The sequence below is a fragment of the Galeopterus variegatus genome, unplaced genomic scaffold (assembly GCF_000696425.1).
Source record: "Galeopterus variegatus unplaced genomic scaffold, G_variegatus-3.0.2 Scaffold6252, whole genome shotgun sequence".
Classification (NCBI taxonomy): Eukaryota; Metazoa; Chordata; class Mammalia; order Dermoptera; family Cynocephalidae; genus Galeopterus; species Galeopterus variegatus.
Genome location: NW_007732363.1, coordinates 13,021 through 36,994, shown reverse-complemented (window position 1 = coordinate 36,994; position 23,974 = coordinate 13,021). Strand labels below are relative to the sequence as shown.

General features: G+C 45.1%; 1 protein-coding gene across 1 annotated transcript; it reads right to left on the bottom strand.

Moving 5' to 3' along the window:
- Nucleotides 1-2,023: 2,023 nt before the first annotated feature.
- On the bottom strand, nt 2,024-19,137 carry MEDAG (mesenteric estrogen-dependent adipogenesis). The gene is made up of 5 exons (XM_008590650.1): nt 18,860-19,137; nt 7,369-7,478; nt 4,589-4,701; nt 3,902-4,187; nt 2,024-2,197 (listed from the first exon to the last, which is right to left on the bottom strand). Exons 1-5 carry the CDS (start codon nt 19,135-19,137, stop codon nt 2,082-2,084), a joined length of 903 nt encoding a protein of 300 aa, XP_008588872.1. The 3' UTR covers nt 2,024-2,081.
- Between the last annotated feature and the right edge of the window lie 4,837 nt (nt 19,138-23,974).

Below are 23,974 nucleotides of genomic sequence, written 5' to 3'. Positions count from 1 at the left end.
CATCCTAGACCTTTCCCTTTTTGAACTTCTCTAATAGCACTTATTTTACTGTTCATGTTAGCTTGTATGTCTGTCTCCTTTCACAAGCCTGGAAAACTCCTTGAAAGTGAGGGTCATGCTGGAGGCACCATTACGTGCTAGCGTCCCCTCAGCGCACAGCATATGCGCTGAATGAATGAATGAATAAATGTAGGCATGCAGCATATGCGATGAATGAATGAATGAATTGAATAAATGGATGAATTGCCTAGGTCATTTTTGTCCGACAGATTTCTGTTGATCTTAAACTGCTAAAATATCTGCATTAGGTTACATTTACACACAGATTGAGGCCTCTTTCAACCAGGAAGATCTGTCTCTAGACTTGTCAGTTTTCAAGATTGACAAACACCAATTCTTTGTCATATTTGCTAATAAAATATACTAGCACAGTGTTTATTTCCTTATAGGCAGTCGATAACTTTGCTGAGTGAATATTGAATGGGTGAATACATTTGGCTCATAGTCAGCTGAAAAAACAGTTTTTAATAATGAAAGAAGACTTCTAGATCTTTTGTCCATTCCTGGGGTGATCATTGATGTTTTTTCTCAATTCAGCTACTTAAAAAAAAATCTTCTATGTCAATTTTGTGAATAGCATTTCTATTTAATTTAGGAAGCATTTAATATTTGATATCCACCTAAGGTTTGTTTGTGCTAGTATAAAACATATTTTATTGTTAATATTCCTCATTTTTTACTGAGTTTAATAACAAATGTTTATCTTCATTGTTATTAGGTAGCATTCTCCTTCTCTCTGAAAGATCAGTGTTAAATTTTGTTTCCCTCCTCCAAACACTTCATAGCCCTGTTCTTTAAAAGACTCTTTTTGAGAAAGTGGCTGTGAAAACCACAATTCTTATTGTAATTTAGTAAGTTACAAGGCAAATATACCACCAGCAAACCACAGTGGAAAGATCACACACACCCTTGGTCACAAACTTAATCATTTCTAGCTTGAATGCTAAGAAAAGTTATAATTGCGCCAATGTAGTACATAGCATTTAAATATAAATGGCAGGACCATCAATAGTGTTATCAAAATGTATAACACAGGAACACTTTTTGAAAAGGGATAGAAAAATTATACTTAGGATAAATCTTCCTCATTATAAGCATAGTAGAGATTCATTCATGCAGGTTTTTATATGTAGATAGGATGATTTTTTTCCTTTTGAAGAATCCATTGTAGCTATGAGATGAAAAACTATATTGATGTATGTATTACAGTAATGGTTTAGCTTTCTTCTATTTTGATTTTAGTGTTAGGATTGCTAAAAGCTTGTTTAAAATACCCAACTGACATAATGTGCTTTCAACAAGGACACTGCCATGTACATTATCCTTTCCCTGTCATTGTTTGGTACCACATCGCCTGGACTCGTTCTACATGAGCTGCTTTGTAAGGAGGGAGGCCAAGGAAGTTCATATTTCAGGCAGTGGGTGGCAGGGTTACCATCCTACCAACCTGGCCAATCCTCCCGTGATCCTTACCTTGAATGTTTCTTGTAAGTTTCATATAGGCAGGATAAAAAACATTCTCGCCTTCCAACGAAAGATGACATCAGCTTTTTGCCCAGCCAGGATTGCAAGAGAATGGCACTGTTAACCCCATGCTTGCTGGGCTTGGGTTTAGATAAGGATGGACCAAACTCTGATTTATGAAGCATGATAGATCAACACCCAAGTCAGACAACTCCCACAAAGGCCGTTGGGAGAACTCCCAGGGTGCCAGGGTACTGAGCAAAACGTTCAGGGTGGCAGGACTCTGTGGCTCCCCCTGCCACTTTGGAGAAGTGTTCAAAGTAGAGGATTTCTGCTCCCCCAGCCCCCCTGACCCTGCCATGCCACAGGGCCAAAGCCCCACCATCCTGGTAGCCATAACCTTTAAGGGTGTTAGCTGCACTGGGCCTGCCAGGGCATCACACCCATGAAAATGGAAGAAAGGAGCACTTGTGGAAGCCATGGAGGAGCTGGACGTCCCCTCGACCTGCAGTCCAGCACAGGCCTGGAGGGTGGAATGTTCAGTCCAGGCAGATAAATCAGTTGGGTATCTCTTCAGATTCCAGAACACTTGGAAATGGTAATTCTGCCAACAGAGGCTCTGTCAGAGATGATCTGGGTGACAGATTGCAGTTAAAAACGTCATCTATTGAACCTAAAAAAACAGTAAACAAGGCATGTATTATTAACATCACTGTGAACACAATCAAATAGCTCAACAGTGCCTTTAAAACTCATGCAACGTAAGTGTTTCAGTGATTAAGAGAGAATCCTGGCTTCCTCAGAAAAACTCAAAAGGCTGAACAGAAATGTGTTGCTTTTTGTCCATCAGTGGGGCATGACTGTCACTTGCTTCCCCGCAGGCTGGAGCAGGTTTGCAGTGAGCTGCACGTCCTCTTTCTCACTTAGTGGCAAAGGCCATATTTGGGGAATAGATGATGAGGACAGAGGCCAGGTTTTGAAGGGGATGGAGCTGGTTAGCAGCACTGGTGGCCTGAGCTCTGCCTGGGGCTGGGAGCCAGGCTCGGCCTGCCTGATGCGCAGCAGGTGTATCTGGGATATGCCACTGCAGTGCACTATGGTGGCTTCCAGGAATGATCCTGCCCCACTGCTCCAGAGAGGAAGCGGCCCCAGGGCTGGCTCAGAGTCAACTTTCAAGGAAGGACAGCCCAACTTCACATACTCTTCATTGTCTCTGAGATCACAACAGAGGGTGAGCCCTGGGGAGACAGGAAAACTCTGCCCAGCCTGTACAGCCAGGAGGTGAGATGAGGGCATGTCAGAGGAAGGACCTGGCACCGGTGACGGCTGCAGCAACAGGAGAGTTAATCTTCCCCCGCAAAAGGATCAGAGTATCATTCCCCACATGGCTGCAATGAAGCACAGCACAAAGACACCTTTGTGAGAAACTCTCAGACAGACAAAGCTAAAGCAACATGAGGAAAGAGAGTGAGGAAAGACAGAGACAGAGATGGAGAAAGAGACAGAAACAGAGAGGCAAAGCAGGGGGAAAGAGAGAAAGATGGAGAGATGGAGAGAGACAGAGGCAGAGAGGGAAGGAGGAGAGAGACCACTTGCAGAAGAAGAAATAGCTCAGAGTAAGCATTTTTGCTGTAAACAATGAAAAAAAAGCAACTGTCATCAGACACAATTAATAAAGACTCTGTGTTTTACATCCAAACTTTCCGAGCACTGCAGGTTCATGAAGACTGGTGGTTTCCTGCAATTAGTGGCAAGAGTCGTGGCTCTCCAGCCCAGACTAGCAGGAGACAGAGGGAACGGGCTCTGCAGAAGACACGTCAGACAAGACTTGACCGATGCCACCTGCTTCAGCCACGTGGGCATCAACACCAAGAGCCCCTTGTGTGTCGTGTATAATTTCTTAAATGGAACCTTCTCAAGAATTATTCTTTTGTTGTTTTACAAAATCTGGAGAACACTTCCAAACATGGGTAAAGATAGATATCACGACCATGTAGACTTCTCCCCTCCCTGACAAGTTGAGTTAACATTTTGTTGTCCAGAATATGCACATCAGGAAAGTAGCATTCCTTCATAGTATTTAACTTATTGCTTGATATTTAAATGAGCATTAGTATTCATTTAAGTTAATAATCATCTTTAAGATTATTTTCTGGGTATTCTGCACGATATGACTGCTATCTCAGAAAACTTAAACGAGTCTAAAAGGAAAAGTTACCATATTTCTTTTTGGCAATAAACATTACTTACTTCTTACTTTCTGAATTATGTGATATATTTCCTTTTATCAATAGGTATTGCCTTTTCAATTAATTGATCCTCCTCTCCCATTTTATTAGTGTACCCTCCCACATGTCCTTGAGAATTTCTAACATACCTCTGGAAGTGACACTGAATTTTCGGTCAGAGAAACTGCTCCTTCGGATTAAAGGTTCACTCATTTTTTCCAGAAATAACTTAATTGTCTCCTTCTTTTCTGGACTTGTACTTGTCAAATTCAGAACTTTTCCATTCACTTTTACAGTGGAATTGCTGAGCCCAAACCAATAGAAGAAATCAAATAATGCATCAGCTTTGAATTCATATGCAAAGCTCAAATTTTCTCCATTAACAACCTCATTTCCTGGAGGGAAAAAATTCTTCACTACATCTTGAAAGTCAAACTGAAAGAGAAAGAAACATTTAATTGACTCAACAGACATAACTATCATGTTGACATTATAGAATTCGCAACTGCCCAAACATCCAAAACATTATGCCCCTTTTATTTCTCTTTTCACTCTGACCAATATCTTTTAACTTTATTTTCTTTTTAAACATACCTCTGCATTTGCATCATATTCCTTCTAAAGATTTTGAACTGCTTGGCCAAAGTTACATTTATTCTTACCCCACTTGTAATAAGTTATTAGAAACTAAGCTCACTTTATAGGCGGCAATACCGACTCAATAGAGAACAAAGTGTCTGGAATTAAGCGAAGGCTCTAAGACTCAGTTCTCGCATGAAATGCACAGGCTCGTCCTCTGTGGTGGCAGCCCTGGGTTCAGACAGGTGAAGGCTTACCTGAAGCCGGTAACTTTCTCCAATTACTGAAGAGATGACCGCATCCATCCCTTGCTCTATCTGTCTTCTTATCTTGGGGTGTCTTGTGTTCACAAGAAATGCATATGTTCTTTCTAGAAATTGGCAAGCAGAATTCACAAAGAAGTGTGTACCCGTGACATAGACATCCTTAGGATTTGCTAAAGCAGTGGTTCTCACCTTCTTTGGAGGTTGTATAACCTCCCTTGCCATTCTCAATCCTTTGCTGGAAAGCCTAACTAGGTTTCTACAAATGTTCCCAAGAATGTTGCAGATTTGCAGGAAGCCCTGGGCTACTGTAAAAGCAGCCTAGAAAACCGGCTTCCCAGGGCTGCAGTTTGTCACTCGTGTCTCAGAAATCAAAAGTCCCACTCTACAATTATCACAGATGGGAACTGTGCTTGCACAGCACTTACAGCATAGGGAGTGAACAGGAAAACTGGAGACGGCTGGTTTTCATGTGCCTGCTGTGTAGGATATTTAAATCACAACTTGGTTCTCACCAACATTTCCTGATTTGCAAAGCAGAAAATCAGCAAAGTCCAGGGAAGGAGGCTGCCCCGTGCCTTTCCCTCACCTGTATGTCTCCACAGCCTGTCCAGAGACCTGGCATTCTTTCTGCCAAGTGGCAAGTCTAGGGTTCTAAGGATCGAGGTCATCTGAGGATGATTCTCCTCCCTGCTCCTGCTCCTAACACAATCCCAAGGGGAAAAATGTTTCTCCCATTTTTCATATAATACCATGTCTCTGTCCTGGGAGACAGTTGGGTTTTTCTGTTGTTTGTTTGTTTTGTATTTCGGTAATCTGTTAAGTCTGAGTCTGTCCAATTCTGCATAATCTAAACAAAGGGAAGGTTCTTTACTCATTAGGAAATTTGAAATATTATTAACCATCAACCTCTTAACTTTTCCAGACCCCGGAATCAAGCTCCATTGCCTTAATTACTTGAGCACTTTGTCTGGGGGGTCACAAAGATACCTAAGTCACTCTCTGCTTAAAGGCCATGGAACAGCCAATATGTAACTTTGAACATTTTGCATTGGCTTTGAGATATCTCAGAGCCAAACCCAATATTGGTCAACCAATAGCAAGTGTTTACATTCTTGAGGAATGAGTTTTGAATTAACTGTACTTATTTTTCCTACCCATATTTTCTGTTCTTACAAATTATTTTGGGGGCACTTTAGATACCTTACATCTTCTTTGAGACAAAATATAAATAAACAAAGCAATCAAGTTATTTGATGCCTCAAATTAAATTTTACACAAACCAAATCAAAACCCTTAGGCTTGCTTAATACTCAGGGCTACCATACTCCACAGTGGTGCTGGCTGGCAGGCTGAATGCTGCACAACTCTAGAGGATGCCATTTGTATTGTCAAATATTGTCTATTTCTGTATTTATTATGACAAGATTCTGGGAAGCATTAGGAATTGTCTCGAGGAAATGGTGGCTTTTCTAATTTGCACAAAAGTGCAGTTTAGAATGAACATGCTACGTTAATAACAACTTTTATAATTTAAACTTGACCATCTTAAGCTTCTATATCACAGACCCTTTAAAATAAGAAATGAATGGCTTTTCTCACAACCTGTACTAGGTTACTGTCCCTCCTTCTGCAATAGCTGTCATATAGCCGTGTACTTTCTGTAGGTCACCCACAATACCTCCTTGTGGCACTCACTCTCTGTACTTTCATCAAAATGTTAAAATGGAGCGGTCTCTTATTCTTTCTTTAGATTCCTCCTGAGAGTGCGATGCAGGAGGTGTACTTGATTCAGCTATGAATTACACTTCTAGAGAACTATCCGGCTTTCTGGTCATTATCAAGCCAAAGAACATGTAGGGCTCAGGTGCTCTAATGAGCAGTGCTTGTTACCGAACATACTGTTCCTGGCCTCTTCTGCAGAAAGCATCGTAACTTTGAATTACGAAATGAACAGAGAGAGCTCCGCAAATCTGAGCAAGAGTGAATGTTTGAGCAAGTCTATTTGAAATTTTAGATCATTTCTTATTACCCCGGACTCATTTTAAGAATGCTATTTAGAAGCAAGTGTAAGAAATTCCACCTCTATTACATAACACTATGCCCATGACTTTCCACACATACCACTCTGAGTGGGAAGAGGAAGGGGAAACGGAGACATTTTCATATTGAAACCTGAGTTTATATAGCTGTTACCAGTCAATCTGACTTCTTGGAAGAAACAATAAAGAGATGTGTCTAAATATGAAATTCTAACACCATAGCATAAAATATAAAAGCATCTGTAACTGCTATTTATTTTCTTTATCTTAGTTTTCTCATCTGTAAAGTGGGAATGGTATAAGCACCTCATAAGTAGGTTGCTCATGCATCCTACTTTGTGTGGATCAGTCCCAGTTTATACCTTTGTCCTAGAACAATTATGAACAGTGACAACTTTCATGCTCAGAAATGTCCCCATTTGGATGATAAGCCCCACACGGATGTCGTGCCAATTAATTGCATTAGTGCACGCCTTGGACACAGTAATGATACGTGGCAGAGCGTATCCAACTCCTGATGGCTCAGAATGTCAGATCACTTCCTGCATAGACAGGAAGTAGAAAAGAAGCTCAGAGACAGGTGGCTTCTGCCCTAGGATCATCTAGAGGTGTGCTCTGCAGGCTTGTGCTGAGCTTCAGACGGCCTTGCACACCAGGCTCCTTGCCATCAGCGTGCCTCAGTCTGCAGCCCAACAAGGCAGAACTCAACCAAAAATATTTATATATACCTACCTTTTGAGGTGTCTTTTTTGGTCTGTACGTAAATAAAGAACAGCATTGGTTTGTCCAATATAGTTTCCCTGTAGTCTCTGTAATCACAGTAGGTGGTCAGTTCCACATACCTATGAAAAAGCAGAGATAACTGCTAGTGTAACGTACCCTCCCATATAAATTAAAAGGTGGATGCACTGAACAGGTGCCTACCACAGCCACAGTCCTTTGAGGGAAGTCCCTTAAAACTGTGTCCTTACAGAGGTCATCATATTTTGTACTATATTAATAAACCTCCTTCCTCTGGTCATAGCTGATCAGCCTAGGGATCAGCGTGCAACCCAAAGGTGGCCATGGTCCTTGGGGTGGCCGGGAGTCCACACTTGGTTCTCAGGGGCAGCCTTTACCAGATGACCAGTCCCATCTATCATTTGGGCTATAAGAGCTCTTTTGAAGGTACAGGAGATCTAAGTCCCCCGGATCGAGAACAAGTTACACTCAGTAAGTGGAATTAGCTGGGTCTTCTTCAGCGGGGTCATCCTGTCTAACTGGTAAATCTGGAACTTTCCTTTCCTTCTCCTCCTCCCTTCCCCTCTCTAATCAAAGATAAACCCAGCCCCCTTCATAGATGACACAAACAATATTTTATGAACTATTACTAATTCACAGCTCCCTGATCCTGAGTTTTTGAAGTTAAAAAAAAAATAAAAATAAAAAAGCAGAACCGATGTTGGACTTTTGCCCATATCCCTATTAAGTTCAGCCTCCTTGGTTTTAGTTCATTATTCCAGCCTAGGAAGATCTTTCTGAATCTCGCTTCTGTCAGCCAGCGGGTCAGGTTTCTCTCCCAGCCCTACAAATCTTCCCAGCGGCCTTTCTGCACTGTTGATAAAAAGATCCAAGTGCAAATTAGCTAATCTTCAAGAAGATGGCTAACTTCCTAACTCATCCCAAGGTCTAATGCAGCGGGGGGTAGGCGGGCTGAGTGGCACCCAGCAGCCGACGGATGCTCCAGCCAGGGTCACCCTCAGCCCCAGTGCTGGCTCACACTGATGCAGCTGGGAGCACCTGCTTACAGTGCCGGCGACGGGGCAATGGGCCGGCTGAGCTGACAGCACGGCCGCCTCTGCTCGTTTCTTACATCCAGTCAGTTTCTTACATCCAGTCATGGGCAGAGACGCCCCCGAGCATTTCTCTCGGGCAGGTTGTCCTTCCAGTGCATGAGGTGAAAATCACAGCCGTGGAGAGCAAACGGCTCTGCAGGGAGCTGTGGCCGCACAGTCCTCCCGGTGTCCCTCCCCGTGCCCACGTCCCACCACCCGCTCCGAGGGGCCGGCGCTCAAGACAGTGACCCAGGCGTGGGTCAAGAGCATACGGGACAATACCCACCGGGAGACATAAAAACACAGTTTCCACTCGGCTGTCTCCCAGCCTGGTTTCTTAGAAATCTATGTCATTATCTTTCTGCTGGGATCGGCAGACCTGGTTTTGAGAGCTTTTAAAATCTGACCCCTGATGGAGCCTCTAAAAACGCTTCCTGCCTCCTGTTTCACCAGGCTTTTAAAGTCTTCTCCACATCCCAACCCCCCTGCACTGGTGGTGATGGTTTAGGGGCTGGTCCTGGGCTGGGAGGGGACATAGGGAGCGTTGCAGAGAAGGACAGAGGGTGCAGGTGTAGATGCTCAGGGCGTGGGTGAGCTGGGCAGGAGTAGGAGAGGGGACGGTGGGAGGGAGAAGGGAAGGGGGGCCTGGGGTGGAAAAGGGACTGCCCTGGGTAAGAGAACTTAGACGGGCAGATGGGACATTTGGTGGGGTTCGTCCAGCCCCTCCCCGGCCTCATCCTCGCCTGGGCAGAACGGTGTGGGGTGAGAAGGGGTGAGGTGGGGGCACTGCGTAAGGCTGAGAGGCGAGGCACTGTGTTCCATACCAGAAGACGGAGAATTTTCCTGTCCTTTGTCCCAACTGACTGACTGACAAAAGGTACTGGAAGCAGGAAGAAAGGACAAGGAAGGACAAAGGGGACCACCACGTGCTGGGGCGCTCCCTCTCATCCAATCACTCATCAGCATCCATTAAGCCCAGGTGCAGTGCTGGGCAGCAGGGTAGGGCACTCCCACCTGCCTTATCACACCCGAGGGGCTCAGAGCCTAGGAAGCGGGGGCGTGGAGGTCAGCAGCGCAGGGCCTCCTGTGCTCACTCATCCCCCCTGGCCATCCGGCCATTCAGCTGCCAATGCCCTGCGATGGGGCAGGCGAGAGTGACCTGGCAAGGGGTGAGGAGAGGAAGTTGAGGTCTGTGGTTGCAGTGGGGGTGGGGAGAGACTGTTGTGGGGTGCATGGGAGAAAGGGGGAAGAAAACCCCTATAGCAATAGAGGAAGAAAAGGGCCAGTCTGATCGGTGTAAACATCAAGAAGGTAGACGCATGATGCTGAGGCAGGGTCAGGCGCCACCTGTGATCCAGCCGGGGTGGGCTTCGCGTTCTCCCACCACCTTGTTTACCAGGGAGTTAATTATAGTCATTCAAGCATCTTTACTATTTCCTCAAGGCGGTTCCTCGATTCTTTCAATATCTGATCGTCATACTCTAGGGCAAGCATGTGGTGTTTGTGTACCAGGCACCCAGAAAATCTGCAGCTTTGATTACTTTTCTGGTGACACAGAAGACAGTGCAACAGTTCCTGCTGCCTACAAAATCAATTGACATCCGATTGGACCCATCACTGGATTTTGACATTATTAGGTTTTCTTACAATGAACCCACAGCTTAAAGGAAAAAGATAAAAATCTCAACTTAGAAATGATCACTGGTTGGGAGAATAACCAGTTTCTGCAGAACTCTGTGGAAGGGTTCAAAGAGCTGTTACGTGGCATGATTAGCAAAGGGGGTCTGTGGATAGTCACATGTTCAGTGTAATGCATAACCTACACATGAATTATCCATTTTGGAGCCTAAATTTAATAAAACTCCCTGAATAATAAAACTACGTGTAACATAATTTAATCCACCTTTGATGATTCGGAGGCACTTGTAGGAACTTACCGAGCTGTGAACCTCATCGCAGGGCATGTCAGTTATCATCGCACCACAGATGTGTGAGAACCCTGCTTATACGAGAGCTCTGATACCAGAATTTACAGACAAGAGACGGCGGCGAGATCCCTGCTTAATAAACTCCCTATCCCTGCCCAGGCCACAAATAACAAACACCTCATTAATTCATCCATCCCAGCCTCTTCATTATGGCCCAGTTGTTAAATACCTCCAAATTCCAGTGAAATAAATAAATGTAAGCATTCCTTTGAAATTCACTGTTATAAAATTTAGATACATAAGCCACTAAAATTCAAAAAGAGCAGAGGGGCTAGTTGTGAAGTCACACAGGTGTTTAACTATCTGAAATTTAATCATTGGTTTTAGTTTAAGATGAGCCTTACCAGATTACATTAGGGACTAGTTATTTGATCTTTGATCTTGAATATTTCAGAATTACTAATGCAAATATTGCCTCTGTGTATTGAATATTTATTATACTAGCTGAAGTTATCATTAGGGATGAAAAGCAAACAGTTTAAGATAGACAGTTCCTTTAAACTCTCATTTCTGCATTGCTTTTACCCTGGTCCCCAAATGCTTCTAGGCTGAAATATTCAAAGCTCAGTTTCAACACAAAGACTAAAAGGCAGGACAATGTTGTGGGAAGCGCAGCATTTCAACATGAGAAGATCTCATTCACGTCCCAATTTACTGGCTGTGTAAACTCAGTTACAGAGCCACAACACATGTGACCTTGAGTAAGTCACGTAACCTGTCTGAACCTGCTCCCTCACCTGCATAAGGGGCATACCAGTATTTCCTCCCATGTGATAATTAAAGGCAGTGCATGTAACGTGGACACAGGTACTTGGGCCCACAGTAGGTGCTTGATAAGCATGAGTATCTTCAATCCTGGCCAACTTGGCTGGCCCATAGGGTGAAGTTCTGGAAGTTCTCACTCACAACCAGGGCTGTGTTCATCTCAGTTACCAGGAAATGAGGACAATATGAATATCTGAAAGATAAATAAGCAAGGATTTCTCCTTCCTTGCTCCAACTTCTTTCCTCGTTTTTTCAGTTTGGAAGGCTGAAGGGAAGAGCTTAATGAAGGCAACATCTGAAAGATGGGATCAAAAAAGAACACTGTGCTTTGCTTCTAGCAAATCAGGAGTGGCTGAAAGATCCCCCATCGTCTAAAAGGCCCACCTTTCCAAGCTGTCCCAAATTTCCCTTGGATCTAACAATTTTCTTCTCAAAGAGTTCCTGCTGCCTACAAAATCAATTGACATCCGATTGGACCCATCACTGGATTTTGACATTATTAGGTTTTCTTACAATGAACCCACAGCTTAAAGGAAAAAGATAAAAATCTCAACTTAGAAATGATCACTGGTTGGGAGAATAACCAGTTTCTGCAGAACTCTGTGGAAGGGTTCAAAGAGCTGTTACGTGGCATGTGTGTGTGTGTGTGTGTGTGTGTGTGTGTGTGTGTGTGTTCATTTGAAAAAATAAGCATAGTGAAGCTGAGAAAATGAGGAACGCACCCTGCAATAGTCTTTGTATAAGAGGCCCAGAAATTTCTTGTGGCTTTTATAATCCTTTGCTGTGGCACTAAGCAAAAGCTTTCAGGAACATTCCAGTCTTGAGGGCAAGTAGGATGTCGCTGCTCTGTTTCCAGTACTAGCTTGATGGTCTTGTGCAAAGCCTCTCTCTAAGCTCTCAAACAATTCCTCCCCTCCTCTTTCTGCCCCGACTCTAGCAAAATTAAGCAAAATTTTCAGATGTATCACTCTAATGTCTGTGGCTTGAATCAAAGATACACATGTTCATGTGAAAAATCTCTATAACGAGAACTACAAACCACTGCTGAGAGAAATTAGAGAGGATACAAGAAGATGGAAAGATATCCCATGTTCTTGGATTGGAAGAATCAACATAGTGAAAATGGCCATAGAATTAATTTGTTTATTTTTTTAGCTCCCACCAATGAGTGAGAACATGTGGTATTTCTTTTTCTCTGCCTGACTCGTTTCACTCAATATTATTCTCTCAAGGTCCATCCATGTTGTTGCAAATGGCAGTATTTCATTCATTTTTATAGCTGAGTAGTATTTTTTTTATTGGGTTGCTTGTTTTTTTCTTGTAAAGTTGTTTAAGTTCCTTGTATATTCTGGATATTAATCCTTTGTCGGAATTAATTTGTTTATTTTTTTAGCTCCCACCAATGAGTGAGAACATGTGGTATTTCTTTTTCTCTGCCTGACTCGTTTCACTCAATATTATTCTCTCAAGGTCCATCCATGTTGTTGCAAATGGCAGTATTTCATTCATTTTTATAGCTGAGTAGTATTTTTTTTATTGGGTTGCTTGTTTTTTTCTTGTAAAGTTGTTTAAGTTCCTTGTATATTCTGGATATTAATCCTTTGTCGGAATTAATTTGTTTATTTTTTTAGCTCCCACCAATGAGTGAGAACATGTGGTATTTCTTTTTCTCTGCCTGACTCGTTTCACTCAATATTATTCTCTCAAGGTCCATCCATGTTGTTGCAAATGGCAGTATTTCATTCATTTTTATAGCTGAGTAGTATTTTTTTTATTGGGTTGCTTGTTTTTTTCTTGTAAAGTTGTTTAAGTTCCTTGTATATTCTGGATATTAATCCTTTGTCGGAATTAATTTGTTTATTTTTTTAGCTCCCACCAATGAGTGAGAACATGTGGTATTTCTTTTTCTCTGCCTGACTCGTTTCACTCAATATTATTCTCTCAAGGTCCATCCATGTTGTTGCAAATGGCAGTATTTCATTCATTTTTATAGCTGAGTAGTATTTTTTTTATTGGGTTGCTTGTTTTTTTCTTGTAAAGTTGTTTAAGTTCCTTGTATATTCTGGATATTAATCCTTTGTCGATACTACTCAGCTATAAAAATGAATGAAATACTGCCATTTGCAACAACATGGATGGACCTTGAGAGAATAATATTGAGTGAAACGAGTCAGGCAGAGAAAAAGAAATACCACATGTTCTCACTCATTGGTGGGAGCTAAAAAAATAAACAAATTAATTCACCCACAAACACACAAAAAAAAAACTGGGGGGGAGGGGGAAGAAGATATAACAACTATACCTTTTTGAAGTTGTTACAACAAGCAAATGGAAAGGACATTCTGGGGGGGAGGGGAGAGAGGGAGGAGGGAGGGAGGTGTCAGTGATGGGCCATAATAATCATATACATTGTATGTTGACAAAATAAAAATTTAACGAAAAAAAAAAGATACACATGTTCATTCATTCATTCATTAAGCAATTATTAACGCTTAGTTTGTGTGAAGCATCGTGATGGGGCAGAGAATGATTCATTTATTCATTAATACATGTAATAAACATTTACTGAGTACCTACTATGTGCTGAGCACTGGGAACACAAAGATGGAAAGTCTCGCTTCCAAGAAATGTACAGTGTACTGGGGAGAAAGATAAGAAAATACACCATTTCATCATATGAAATGAACATATAAGAGCTGTAGCTTAAAGTGTGATCCTTGGGCTATCAATAGCACTGGCATCACCTAGGAGCTTGCAAAAGTGCAGAATCCAGGCCCCTCCTCAGCTTTATTCAGTCAGAATTTGTGTTTTAACAATATCCACAGGAGACTTGCATGCTTCAAGTTTGCGAAGCACTAACATGCAGTCCCTGCCACTCAGAGGTTCACAAACTGGTAAATCATCCAAACATACAAATGCCAGAGAAATACATAGTTCTTTACACTCATGTGTCCAAGCTCCACCGGGTTATGTCCTGGTCATTTAAATAAAAGGGAGCAAGTGAGGAGGGGACTGGAGAGTTAGAGCCATTTATTGAAGTGAGATGGGTAGTAGAAGGGAGACGGGTGGTGGAAGGGAGACGGGTGGCGGAAGGGAGACGGGTGGCAGAAGGGAGACGGGTGGTAAAAGCTTATATTTTTCAAGTGATCAATATGTGCAAATAACTGTTTTAAGGACTTTACAAATTTTAATTCTGAGCAACAACCCTATAAGGTCAGTAGTACTGTCATTCCCCTATTACTGCTGCGTAAACCGAGTCACACAGAGAGAAGGTCCATTTCCTTAGGCCACTCGGCTAGCAAAGACCCTGGCATCCACGCTCGTCCACTCTTCCTCTAGACTGTCTCAAAGAAACTGTAGCTCAATACATGGGTGACTATTATGTCACCAGTATCATTATATATCCTGTTAAGGGGCTGCTGTCCCAGGCAGGCTACTACATCTAAGACTCCAAGGCAGAGGAGCGCAGTCACAGGACAGGACAGGACACCAGCCATTGAGTGCAGCCCTGCAAGCCACCATGGAGCTATGACCGCCTCCACATCTCTGGCCTCACCTCCAGATCCCTCCTGACAACCAGGCCTGGCCTTGCAGACAAAGCCAAGCGCTGTCCACTCAGCTCTGAGGACTCTGTCCTCATCTTACTGTTGGGAAGATGGAGGGTGGCTGCTCTTGAGGTGGCTGTGACTGTCACTCAAGTCACGGCTGGTCAGATATGGGCAGGGACAGGTCACATCTCTGCTTTCAGTGGCTGCCTTAAAAATCACTGCACTTACTTCCTCTTTTAGGCTGATTGTACAAGACGTGCACTGGCTGACATGGCTCCAGTTATTTGTAGGTTTGGGAAATGCATGGGAAATGCTGCTGACCACAGTGAGCCAGAGTCATCTCAGGTTTGAGGCAATTTGCTGAAAGCATAGGCTTGATAGTGAGACAGTACTGCTGGTGCTGCGGTTCCCCAGCTTCTTGCTTAGGTAAAATAATCTCTCCAAGTCCTAATTTTCCCATCCATAAAAAAAGGAAACAATAGTGCCAACTTTGCAAGCTTTTGTGAGATACAAGAGCTCTGATACCAGAATTTACAGACAAGAGACGGCGGCGAGATCCCTGTGGCACACTTAGCAGGAACAGTGGTTCCTGCACTCAAGTAAATACAAGTAGCCACTATCATTATTGCTGTGCCTATTTTTAGTACCCAAGCAGCCTCTTTCATGCTAGGGGACCACCAAAAAGAAGGAATTAGAGGTCGTCTTTACCAAACGTTTGACATTACACCTCACTATGAGGATGCTCTATAAGAAAAAAAGGTGTGTGTGTGTGTGTGTGTGTGTGTGTGTGTGTGTGTGTGTGTGTGTGTGTGATAGTTAATGGTGATTTGGACTGTTAAGTATTGAGTGAATAGCTCCTTGGATGACCATTGCATTCTCCTGGTGTCCTGAACAGGTTTTATTTGTAACATGGGAGGCAATCCAGCCCTTGAAAGAAAAAAACCAAATAATAAAAATCTTGCCATAAATCCCCCAAAGTAGGACAAATATTTTTCAAGGAGACTCTCCAAGAAGCTCTAAAGCCCTTGGGGGCCATCACTGAGCCTTCCCACCACCCTTGGTTTCCTTAGGTGTATTTCATAGGTATGTAATTAGAAAAATGTTCAAATATCAGAAAGTGAACCTGAGTAAGTAGGGCCAGGAAAATCGTCCTCTTGCTCTCTGAGTGAGCGGATCATATGATTGTCAAGGTCAGTGGCTCTTAGCTTTTCAGGGTTCCTTGGGAAAGGTCTTCATGAAAGCCACAGCACACACTTCTGAGGCCCCTAAAAGAAGTCCTAATTAATGGGCTTATCCCATACACCAAAAATATTTGTTGAATGGGGAAAAAACAACCTAATTAACTAATTAGAGCAAGAATTCTTAACCCGGTTCCGAGTGTCTAATGAACTACCTGAATTGTCAGCAGCATTGGCTATGTAGCTACATTCCTGGGGAAAGGTCTACATACAATTCACAAAAGCTCTAGAGTCCAAAATGATTAAGAATCATCGCTTTTTCCTTCTCATTCCCTGGCCATCTTGGTGGCTGTCCTTGGCTAGGGGCCATCCCACACCTAAGGCAGAAATATGGTGGCCACAAAGAAGATGAAAAAGTTGCTAGAATCCATCAACTCTAGGCTTCAAGTTGTTATGACAAGCAGAACGTACGTGCTGGGGGACAAGCTGACTCAGAAGATGATTGACAAGGCAAAGGGAAACTGTCATCCTTACCAACTGTCCTGCCTCAAGCATCCCAAATAGAGGACTATGCCACGTACTCTCAAAACTGCTGCCCACCACTGTAGCAGCAACAACAGTGACCTGGGCACAGCATGTGGACGATACTTCAGGGTCTGTACCCTAGCCATCGCTGATCCAGGTGATCCTGAGACTGTTAGAACAGTGCCAGAACAGACTGGTGAAAAGTAAATCATGAAAATCTGTTCTTTAATGAAACTGGCCAGAGCTCAGGCTGGGGGGGCGGGGGGAGAGAGAGAGAGAGAGAGAGAGAGAGGAAAGTAAAAGAAAAGAAAAGAAAAAGAGCCACAGCTTTGGAGCAGTATTTTTTTTTTTTTTTGTGACCGGTAAGGGGATCAGAACCCTTGGCTTGGTGTCTCCCACACCACACTCAGCCAGTGAGCGCGCCGGCCATCCCTATATAGGATCCGAACCTGCGGCCTCGGTGCTCCCAGCGCTGCACTCACCCGAGTGAGCCACAGGGCCGGCCCTGGAGCAGTATGTTGAGGGAGGAATTTCTATGCTAAGACACTGGGTAACTTTGGCATATCCAAGAAGCAGCAACATCAGGTGTCTGAATTCCAGCTTCAGTGCACTCCCCGCCTCCTGGCCTCTAGCTGCTGCCCACAACCCAGTCCTCTCTCTTTCCAGAAGGCTGTCTCCAATCCAACCAGATCCCCTCCGTCTTCCTTCAGGACTGCATGCTCAAGTATAAAAGCCTACTTCCCCTGCCACAGTCTGTCCCCTGAGAGGAAGACAGATTGTGCCTTCCATCACCCAAATTATTTTCAGAGGCTCCTTACTATTTCCCAGGGTACAAAAGCCCTCACATGGTTTCTTATACAATAAGAGCCTATGATTGTGGATTTGTGTTTACACCCTGGTCGGTGTCATCTGGTCATGGTGGCCGGGTTGTTTATTCTAGACTCTGAACTGCCAGGGGACCACTGCTGTTTAATTTTCTTTTGTGTAGGAGGTGTTCAAAGCAAGAGTTTAATGACAGCCTTCAAAATCATTTCAAATTTTGCAGCACTGTTTACTAAGATTGGGGGAGCTGGTTTTGTCAAAAGCCTAACCTATGGCTTCAATTAATTTGGACATTTTTATTTTTCTTACCCTGTTCTCAAATACAAGGGTTATCTTCTTTTTAAATCATTGCAAATCTGGTATCTGTCTCAGCTCCTCCCACAGTCTCCTGCTTATGGGTTAGAATTTTCATTTTACTAAGAAAGGGAGAAATGCTTGCTGGGGAATAGTTTCAGGCATTCAAAGCCCTCCCGATCTTGGTTTAGAAAAGCGAGGTGTTTTCCCAGCAGCTTTGAAGGAGGCACGTTAAACATCTCATTTTGTTTGCTTGCTCCTCTTGGCTCCATCCCACCCACAGGGTGCCACAGCCCTGTCTTTCCCGATAGCAAAGCCCTCCTGTCTCAGTAGCTGTCCTGCTACTCACCCCTGAATCACTCTAGACGGCGCTGCCTCTTCCGGACACGCAGCGCAAACGTGAGAGGGCTTTGCACCCGCGCCCCTTCCCCGGGGTGACCTCCGGAGGCCCGAGGCCATGCAGAGTGCCAGTGCCCTCCCGCTTTACCCATCCCGATCAGCCTGCTTCGGATGATGGACCACGTCCCTGCTGGCTTCATGTCCACCAAGAGTGCTTCAGGCACTTCGGTGACCACAGTTAAGCATCCTGGGTGCCTCCATCTAATTAAGGCCGCAGGTTTGGCCCGAGCCCGGTGCGAGGCTCCTGGAGCTACGCTCATTGCACTAATCTCCCCAGAACTTATCTGCCCACTCGACAGCCCCCACGGCCCTGAGAGGGACTCCCAAGGGTTGTTCCTTTCTCCGCCAAAGTTTACTTATTTTTGAAACACAAACAAGGCCCAAGATGGGAATCCTTGACCTTCTGCACCCTTCTCCCCTGGGTCTCCTCACTGGACAAGGCTAGTCGTATTCCGCATTGCGCATCCTCCACCCACCGCCATCTAAATCCAGGGTCAGTCTCTCCGAGCTGCAAAGATCCCCTATGAGGATGTGCCCCCAATTTCAGCTCATCTGACCCAGTTAAGGAACCAGAATGGGAAAAGCATCCTGCAGTCACGCGCTTTGGGCGGGGGCCAAGCGAATCCGCAGCGCTCCCGCCCCGCACCCCGCGCCCAGCCCTGATGCCCCCCGGGCGGCCTCAAGCGGCAGCCGAAAAGCGTCAGTGCAAAGGGCAGAAGCAGCTAGGGCGGGGACAGCTGGCAGGCTCCGGATGACGTGAGCAATGAGAACATCTGGAAGTGGCACTAAGGAGGGGGTCCAGGCGGGGTCACGGGCAGCGAGGACAGCCAGGGCTCCCAGGGTCTCCAGCGGGATGGAGGCGTCTGCGGGGACCAGGCGAGGCCACCCACCTCTTGACGTAGCTGCTGAGGCGGTAGAGCTGCCCGTCGAGGCGCACCAGGCCGTCGCCGAAGACGTTGAAGCCCCCGCGCGCGGCCGCGGGCTCCCCGGGCCCGGGCACCACGAGCTGGTCGCCGCGCAGCTGGAGGGCGCCGGGCTGCAGGCGCAACAGCTGCGCCAACGGCAGCAGGGCCAGCTCGCAGTCGCAGGTCCACAGGCTGCGCAGCTCCCCCGACGAGATGGAGGTCAGGCTCGGCCTGGCCACAGGCTGGCACGCCGCCCCCGCCATGCCCCTGCGGTCAGTGCTGCCACCGCCTGCCCCCGTCCCGACCCCACAGGCACCTGACGGTCCCCCAAAGGGGCCGAGCGCCCTGTTTGCGGAGGAGAGGGGCACGGTGCGATCTGTCCCCTGGCGCGGTGGCAGGCCCCTCCCGAGCTGCGGCGGCTCCCGGGGAGCGCTGCAGGCACCGCGCGGAGAAAGAGGCTCCGGCGCAGCGCGGCCCCTTTTATCACCCTTGGGGCGGCCGCCGCGCCCCTCCCGGCCCACGGCCACGACCCCAGAGGCTTGGGGCCGAGTTATCATCGTCTCATAACTTGGCACACTCCCGCCTTGCCGCGCCTGCCCTCCTCCAAGGCTTAGTCATTCCCCTCGGGGCCGCTACACCCGGGCTGGACCCCGCCCTGCCTGCTGGACACTGCCCGGGCCTGGGGCTGGGGGATCCCGGGGCGCCCAGGCCTGGCCCGTGGGGGGCGGCACCCACCGCGCTCTCCACCTGGACTGTCGTGGGGGCGATGCAGGAGCTCCGATGCCCACCCCCGTGCCCCGCCACGATTTGGAGCCAGCAGTCAAGCGCTCCTCCCAGCCTCAGTTTTCTGCTTTTCTCTCTCCATCCAGATCATACCCTGCATTTCCTTCCTCTTAGCCTTTCCTCGCGCTGGAATCCTGCGCCTGGATTCCCTTCCACCTAGAAATTCCACTGCTTATCACTTCATTTTTCCATAGAGCCTTAGCGAGTTTCCCGTGGATTTAATTGCCTGGCTTCTGCTGCTTGGTGGACCCTAGACCACAATGTGCCATGTAGAGGGGACAGGAGAGACCTAGCAGCCCTCACTCCGCCCCGGCCTTCCCAGTAGGTTGTGAGCTCCTAGGTCCTGGAATAGGCTCATTTGTTCACTTCCTCTAGTGCTAGCGATGTGCTCATTCTGTGCACATAACCCAATGTGCTTGCTCTCCTGAGGCCAGGTAGGAAGACTTCCGTTCAATTTAATTAACTATTTCGGGAACATCTAGAAAACAGACAGTAAGCTAAATTCTGAGATGACAAAAATGAGTAAATGCAACCCCTGCTCTTGCCTAACGTGGCCTAATAGAGGGGCTGACAGGCTTTCCAGCAATCACAAGGCACCAAATGAAAAGCTCTGCTGAGGATAAACCAGTATGTTGCAGGAGAAGAATTTAGCCCAGGTTTGAGGAAATGGGGATACTTCCTGAAGTTCTGTGATTTAAGGCTCTAAGTTATACCCTAAAAGTTGAGTAGAATTTAGAGAATATCTTTGATTTGTCTTTGTGTGCCCCAACACGGACCCTTGCATAGGTTTAATCAAATCAAATGATGGGTTCTCCTGCCATATCTCATTTAAATCCCCAAATGCAGATGAGCTCTGTTCTCTTCCTCTGCTCCAGGAGCACAGCTTCTCTTTCTCCAGACATGGTCTTTTTGCCCAGGACCAATCCCCATTTCTGGGCCTCTCTGAACAAATGTAACTTACTAAGCTTGCACTGATCACTACTGAATCAGTCTTTTTCAGGAAAAGGACAATCTGCCTGTGAAACAAGCAGGAGACTCTTGCAAAGTGAAGCTTGAGGCTCACTGCACAGAGGATGGGTCTGATGGGCAGGCCCCTGAGGCTGGGGCTGATTTCCCGGGCAGGGGGGATGTGATGTTAGACCCACCGTGCCCTATCCAGAACTTCACTCTTGTCCCAAACATTTACGAGGTCATTGCTATGTACCAGGAACCATCTTAAGCACTGAGGTCACGCACACACTAGGACTTGGTAGAGATAAGTGCTACCACAGATATCCGGGCTAAGTACTATGAAGGCAAGATCAAGGCAGTGGTTGGTTCTGCCTTAGAGGCCCCAAAAAGGGTGCTCAGAGGAGGTGACCTATGGGCTGGATTTAGAAGACAGAGAACCAGCTCCCAGGTGAAGGAGCATCATCAATAAGAAGTTGGGAAAGAAGATTCTGGACTGGCCAATGCAAAGAGAGAAGATATGGTTTATTGGGGGTTGAGTGGGAAATTTTAGGTGGCTAAAGCAGACCATACCTAGTTGGGGGGAAGGGAGTGAGTTTTATAAGTGACGAGACCAGAAAGGGAAGTTGGGGCCAGATTGTGACAGGCCCTCTGAATTGTCTAGCAATTTAGATTCTTAAGGCTATGAGGAGGCTCTGAATGTTTTTAAGGAAGGAAGCAATGTAATTATGCCTGAATTTAGATAGATAGCTTTGGCTTTGGCCACAGAGAGGATTTTTAAAACAGGAAGATTGGAAGCAGAGAGACTAGTTATGAGACTGATGTGATTAGGGTCTGAATTAACAGTAGCTGTGCACATGGAGATGACAGGATGAATTTGGGACACTTAGGTAGAGCCAGCAGAATTTCATGAGCAAATAAATGGAACAGAGTAAAGAGAGACATTTATCTCAACGGGATACCTAGACAAGACCATGATGCCATGAATGAATCTAGGCGTTGTGAGGGGTGACATGTTATATGAGAGTTTTATGTCAGAATTACATGCACTAGGGCCGGCCCGGTGGCACACTGGATAGTGCGCCGCTTGGGAAGCGCGGTGGCTCTCCCGCCCGAGGGTTAGGATCCCACATGTGGACCAGTGCCCGCTCACTGGCTGAGCGAGGCGCGGGAGCAGCACCGAGGGTTGCGATCCCGTTGCCGGTCCCCGGTCCGGTACGGGGGCAACACTGAGGGTTGTGATCCGTTGCCGGACACGGAAAAAGACAAAAAGACAAAAAAAAAAAAAAAGAATTACATGCACTTGCTTAAAATTAACATAACAGTTCCTCCCATCAAAATCTGTTTCCTTTACAGTAAAATATCAACATTTATTATCTGAGTAGAAGGATTAAATGAATTTTTCTTTGCTTCTCTATAGTTCTCTGATTTTACAATTTTTCTGCGCTTCCCAAATGAATGTGCATTGTTTTGCACAGAAAAATGATGCTGAGCATAATAAAAACGTTTGATGCTTTCTTGGTATGTTACCTAGAGGTTTTGTTTGATGCATTTTCAGTAAAACACCTGCATTTCTTCAAGGATAATTTATGTACTACCAAGATTCCAGAGAAAGAAGATTCTGGACTATGAAAGATATGAAAAAATGAGCAGAAAAAAATAGTGTTCACTGTAATGTCAGCCGTTGCTAATCAGTGCAGAGCCAGAGAGATCTTTTCATGTCTAGTTTCTTTTTCATTACCAAAGTACCAACCAGGCAAACATAATCACTGCTAGTGAAGACCTTTTCGGTCTTTTTTATATTGTTGGTCTGTTTACACACTTGCTTTTATACTGAAGAACTTTTATTCTGCTTTTCTCATTTAATACTATATGTATATCATATTTCAAAAATTGCACTCTTTGTAAATAATATTTTAAACCATTGTTATTTTCCATCAAGTGGACTTACTGTTGTTTGTCTAGACATTCCTTTACTCTTGAACTTTTAGATCGTTTTCAGTTTTTCCTTACTATAAGCAATGCTGCAATGAACATCTTTGCCCTTTAATTTTTTCTGTATCCAAACACTGGAAATGGGATTATCCGGAGGGCCTCAGCCGCGCCCCCCTGATGTCTGCATCCAGCCCAGAGAGGAGCCAGACGTGGGCCAGCTCCATCCCCTCCACCCCCTTCCCCACCCACTGCTCAGCAACAACATCTTAGAATGTAAAAAATAGTAATAATAGATAAATAAAAATGTAGGGGGGAAAGCATTGTAGATGTGGGGTGGGAAGTTAATTAATAAAACTATTATGTTATGAAAAAATGGAATTGTAGGGCAAGTGGAATGAGAATTTGTAAGGCTTTGGAAACATGGACCATTTTTTACCAAAAGAATTGTAACACTTTGCTTTGTCATTAGCAGTGAATTCTCCTGGTTTTAAATCTTTAGTACTGGGGTAGGATACCTCATAGCTATTTACATTTGTGTTTCTTAGATTACAAGTGAGGTTAACAGGTGAGCTGCAGAGGTTAACATTCAAATGTAGACACTGTTTACAGCCAAGCAATCACCCATTGGTGAGTTTGTGGCTTTGCTTGCAGTTAAAACAAGACAAGATAAAGATCTTGCCACCCAAAGTTGGTCAAATTCAGAGACCCTGATTTGAATTTACCAAACTCATAACAGGCTGAAAACTAGTTCCACACCACCACTACCTCTGTTCTTGGATTTTCTGTCAGCACACAAGTATCTGTAGGCTATCCTATCTTAAACAAAAATAACTCTTTAAACATTTGTACATCTTTTTAGCTACTTTCCCATCTCTCTTCTTCTCTCTGTAGTCAAACTCCCTTAAGTAATAATCTAAATTCCTTGCCTGCCATTCACTCCTCAAGACTTTATACCTTGACCTCTGCCCATTGTGCCACTGAAACTGACCTCACTAAGTCCCCAATGACCTCTGAGTTGCCAAATCTAACAGATGCTTTCTGTTTTCACTAGATCACATGTGTTCCTGCAATTCTCTCCTCCCTTAGCTTGTGAAGAAGCTGCACAATGTAGTGAGAAGTGCAAAGATCGCAGAGTTTAAAACCTGACTCTGATATTTGCTAGCCATACTATCTTAAGCAAGTCTCAACTTCTCTAATTCTTAATTATCTCATCTCTGAAAGTAGTGCGGTACAAAGAGAGGCAGAAGAGCGACTCAGTTAAGAGCTCAGGCTTTGGTGCCTTATCGCCTGGGCTGCAGTTCCAAGTCTAGCTCTGCAACCTTGAACACATCACTCCTGCCTGCTTTGGTTTCCACGTGTGTAAACAGTGTGGCTTTGTGAGGATCTGAGGAGCAATTGCAAAGTACTCTGAGCAGTGTCTGGCACGTGGTAAGT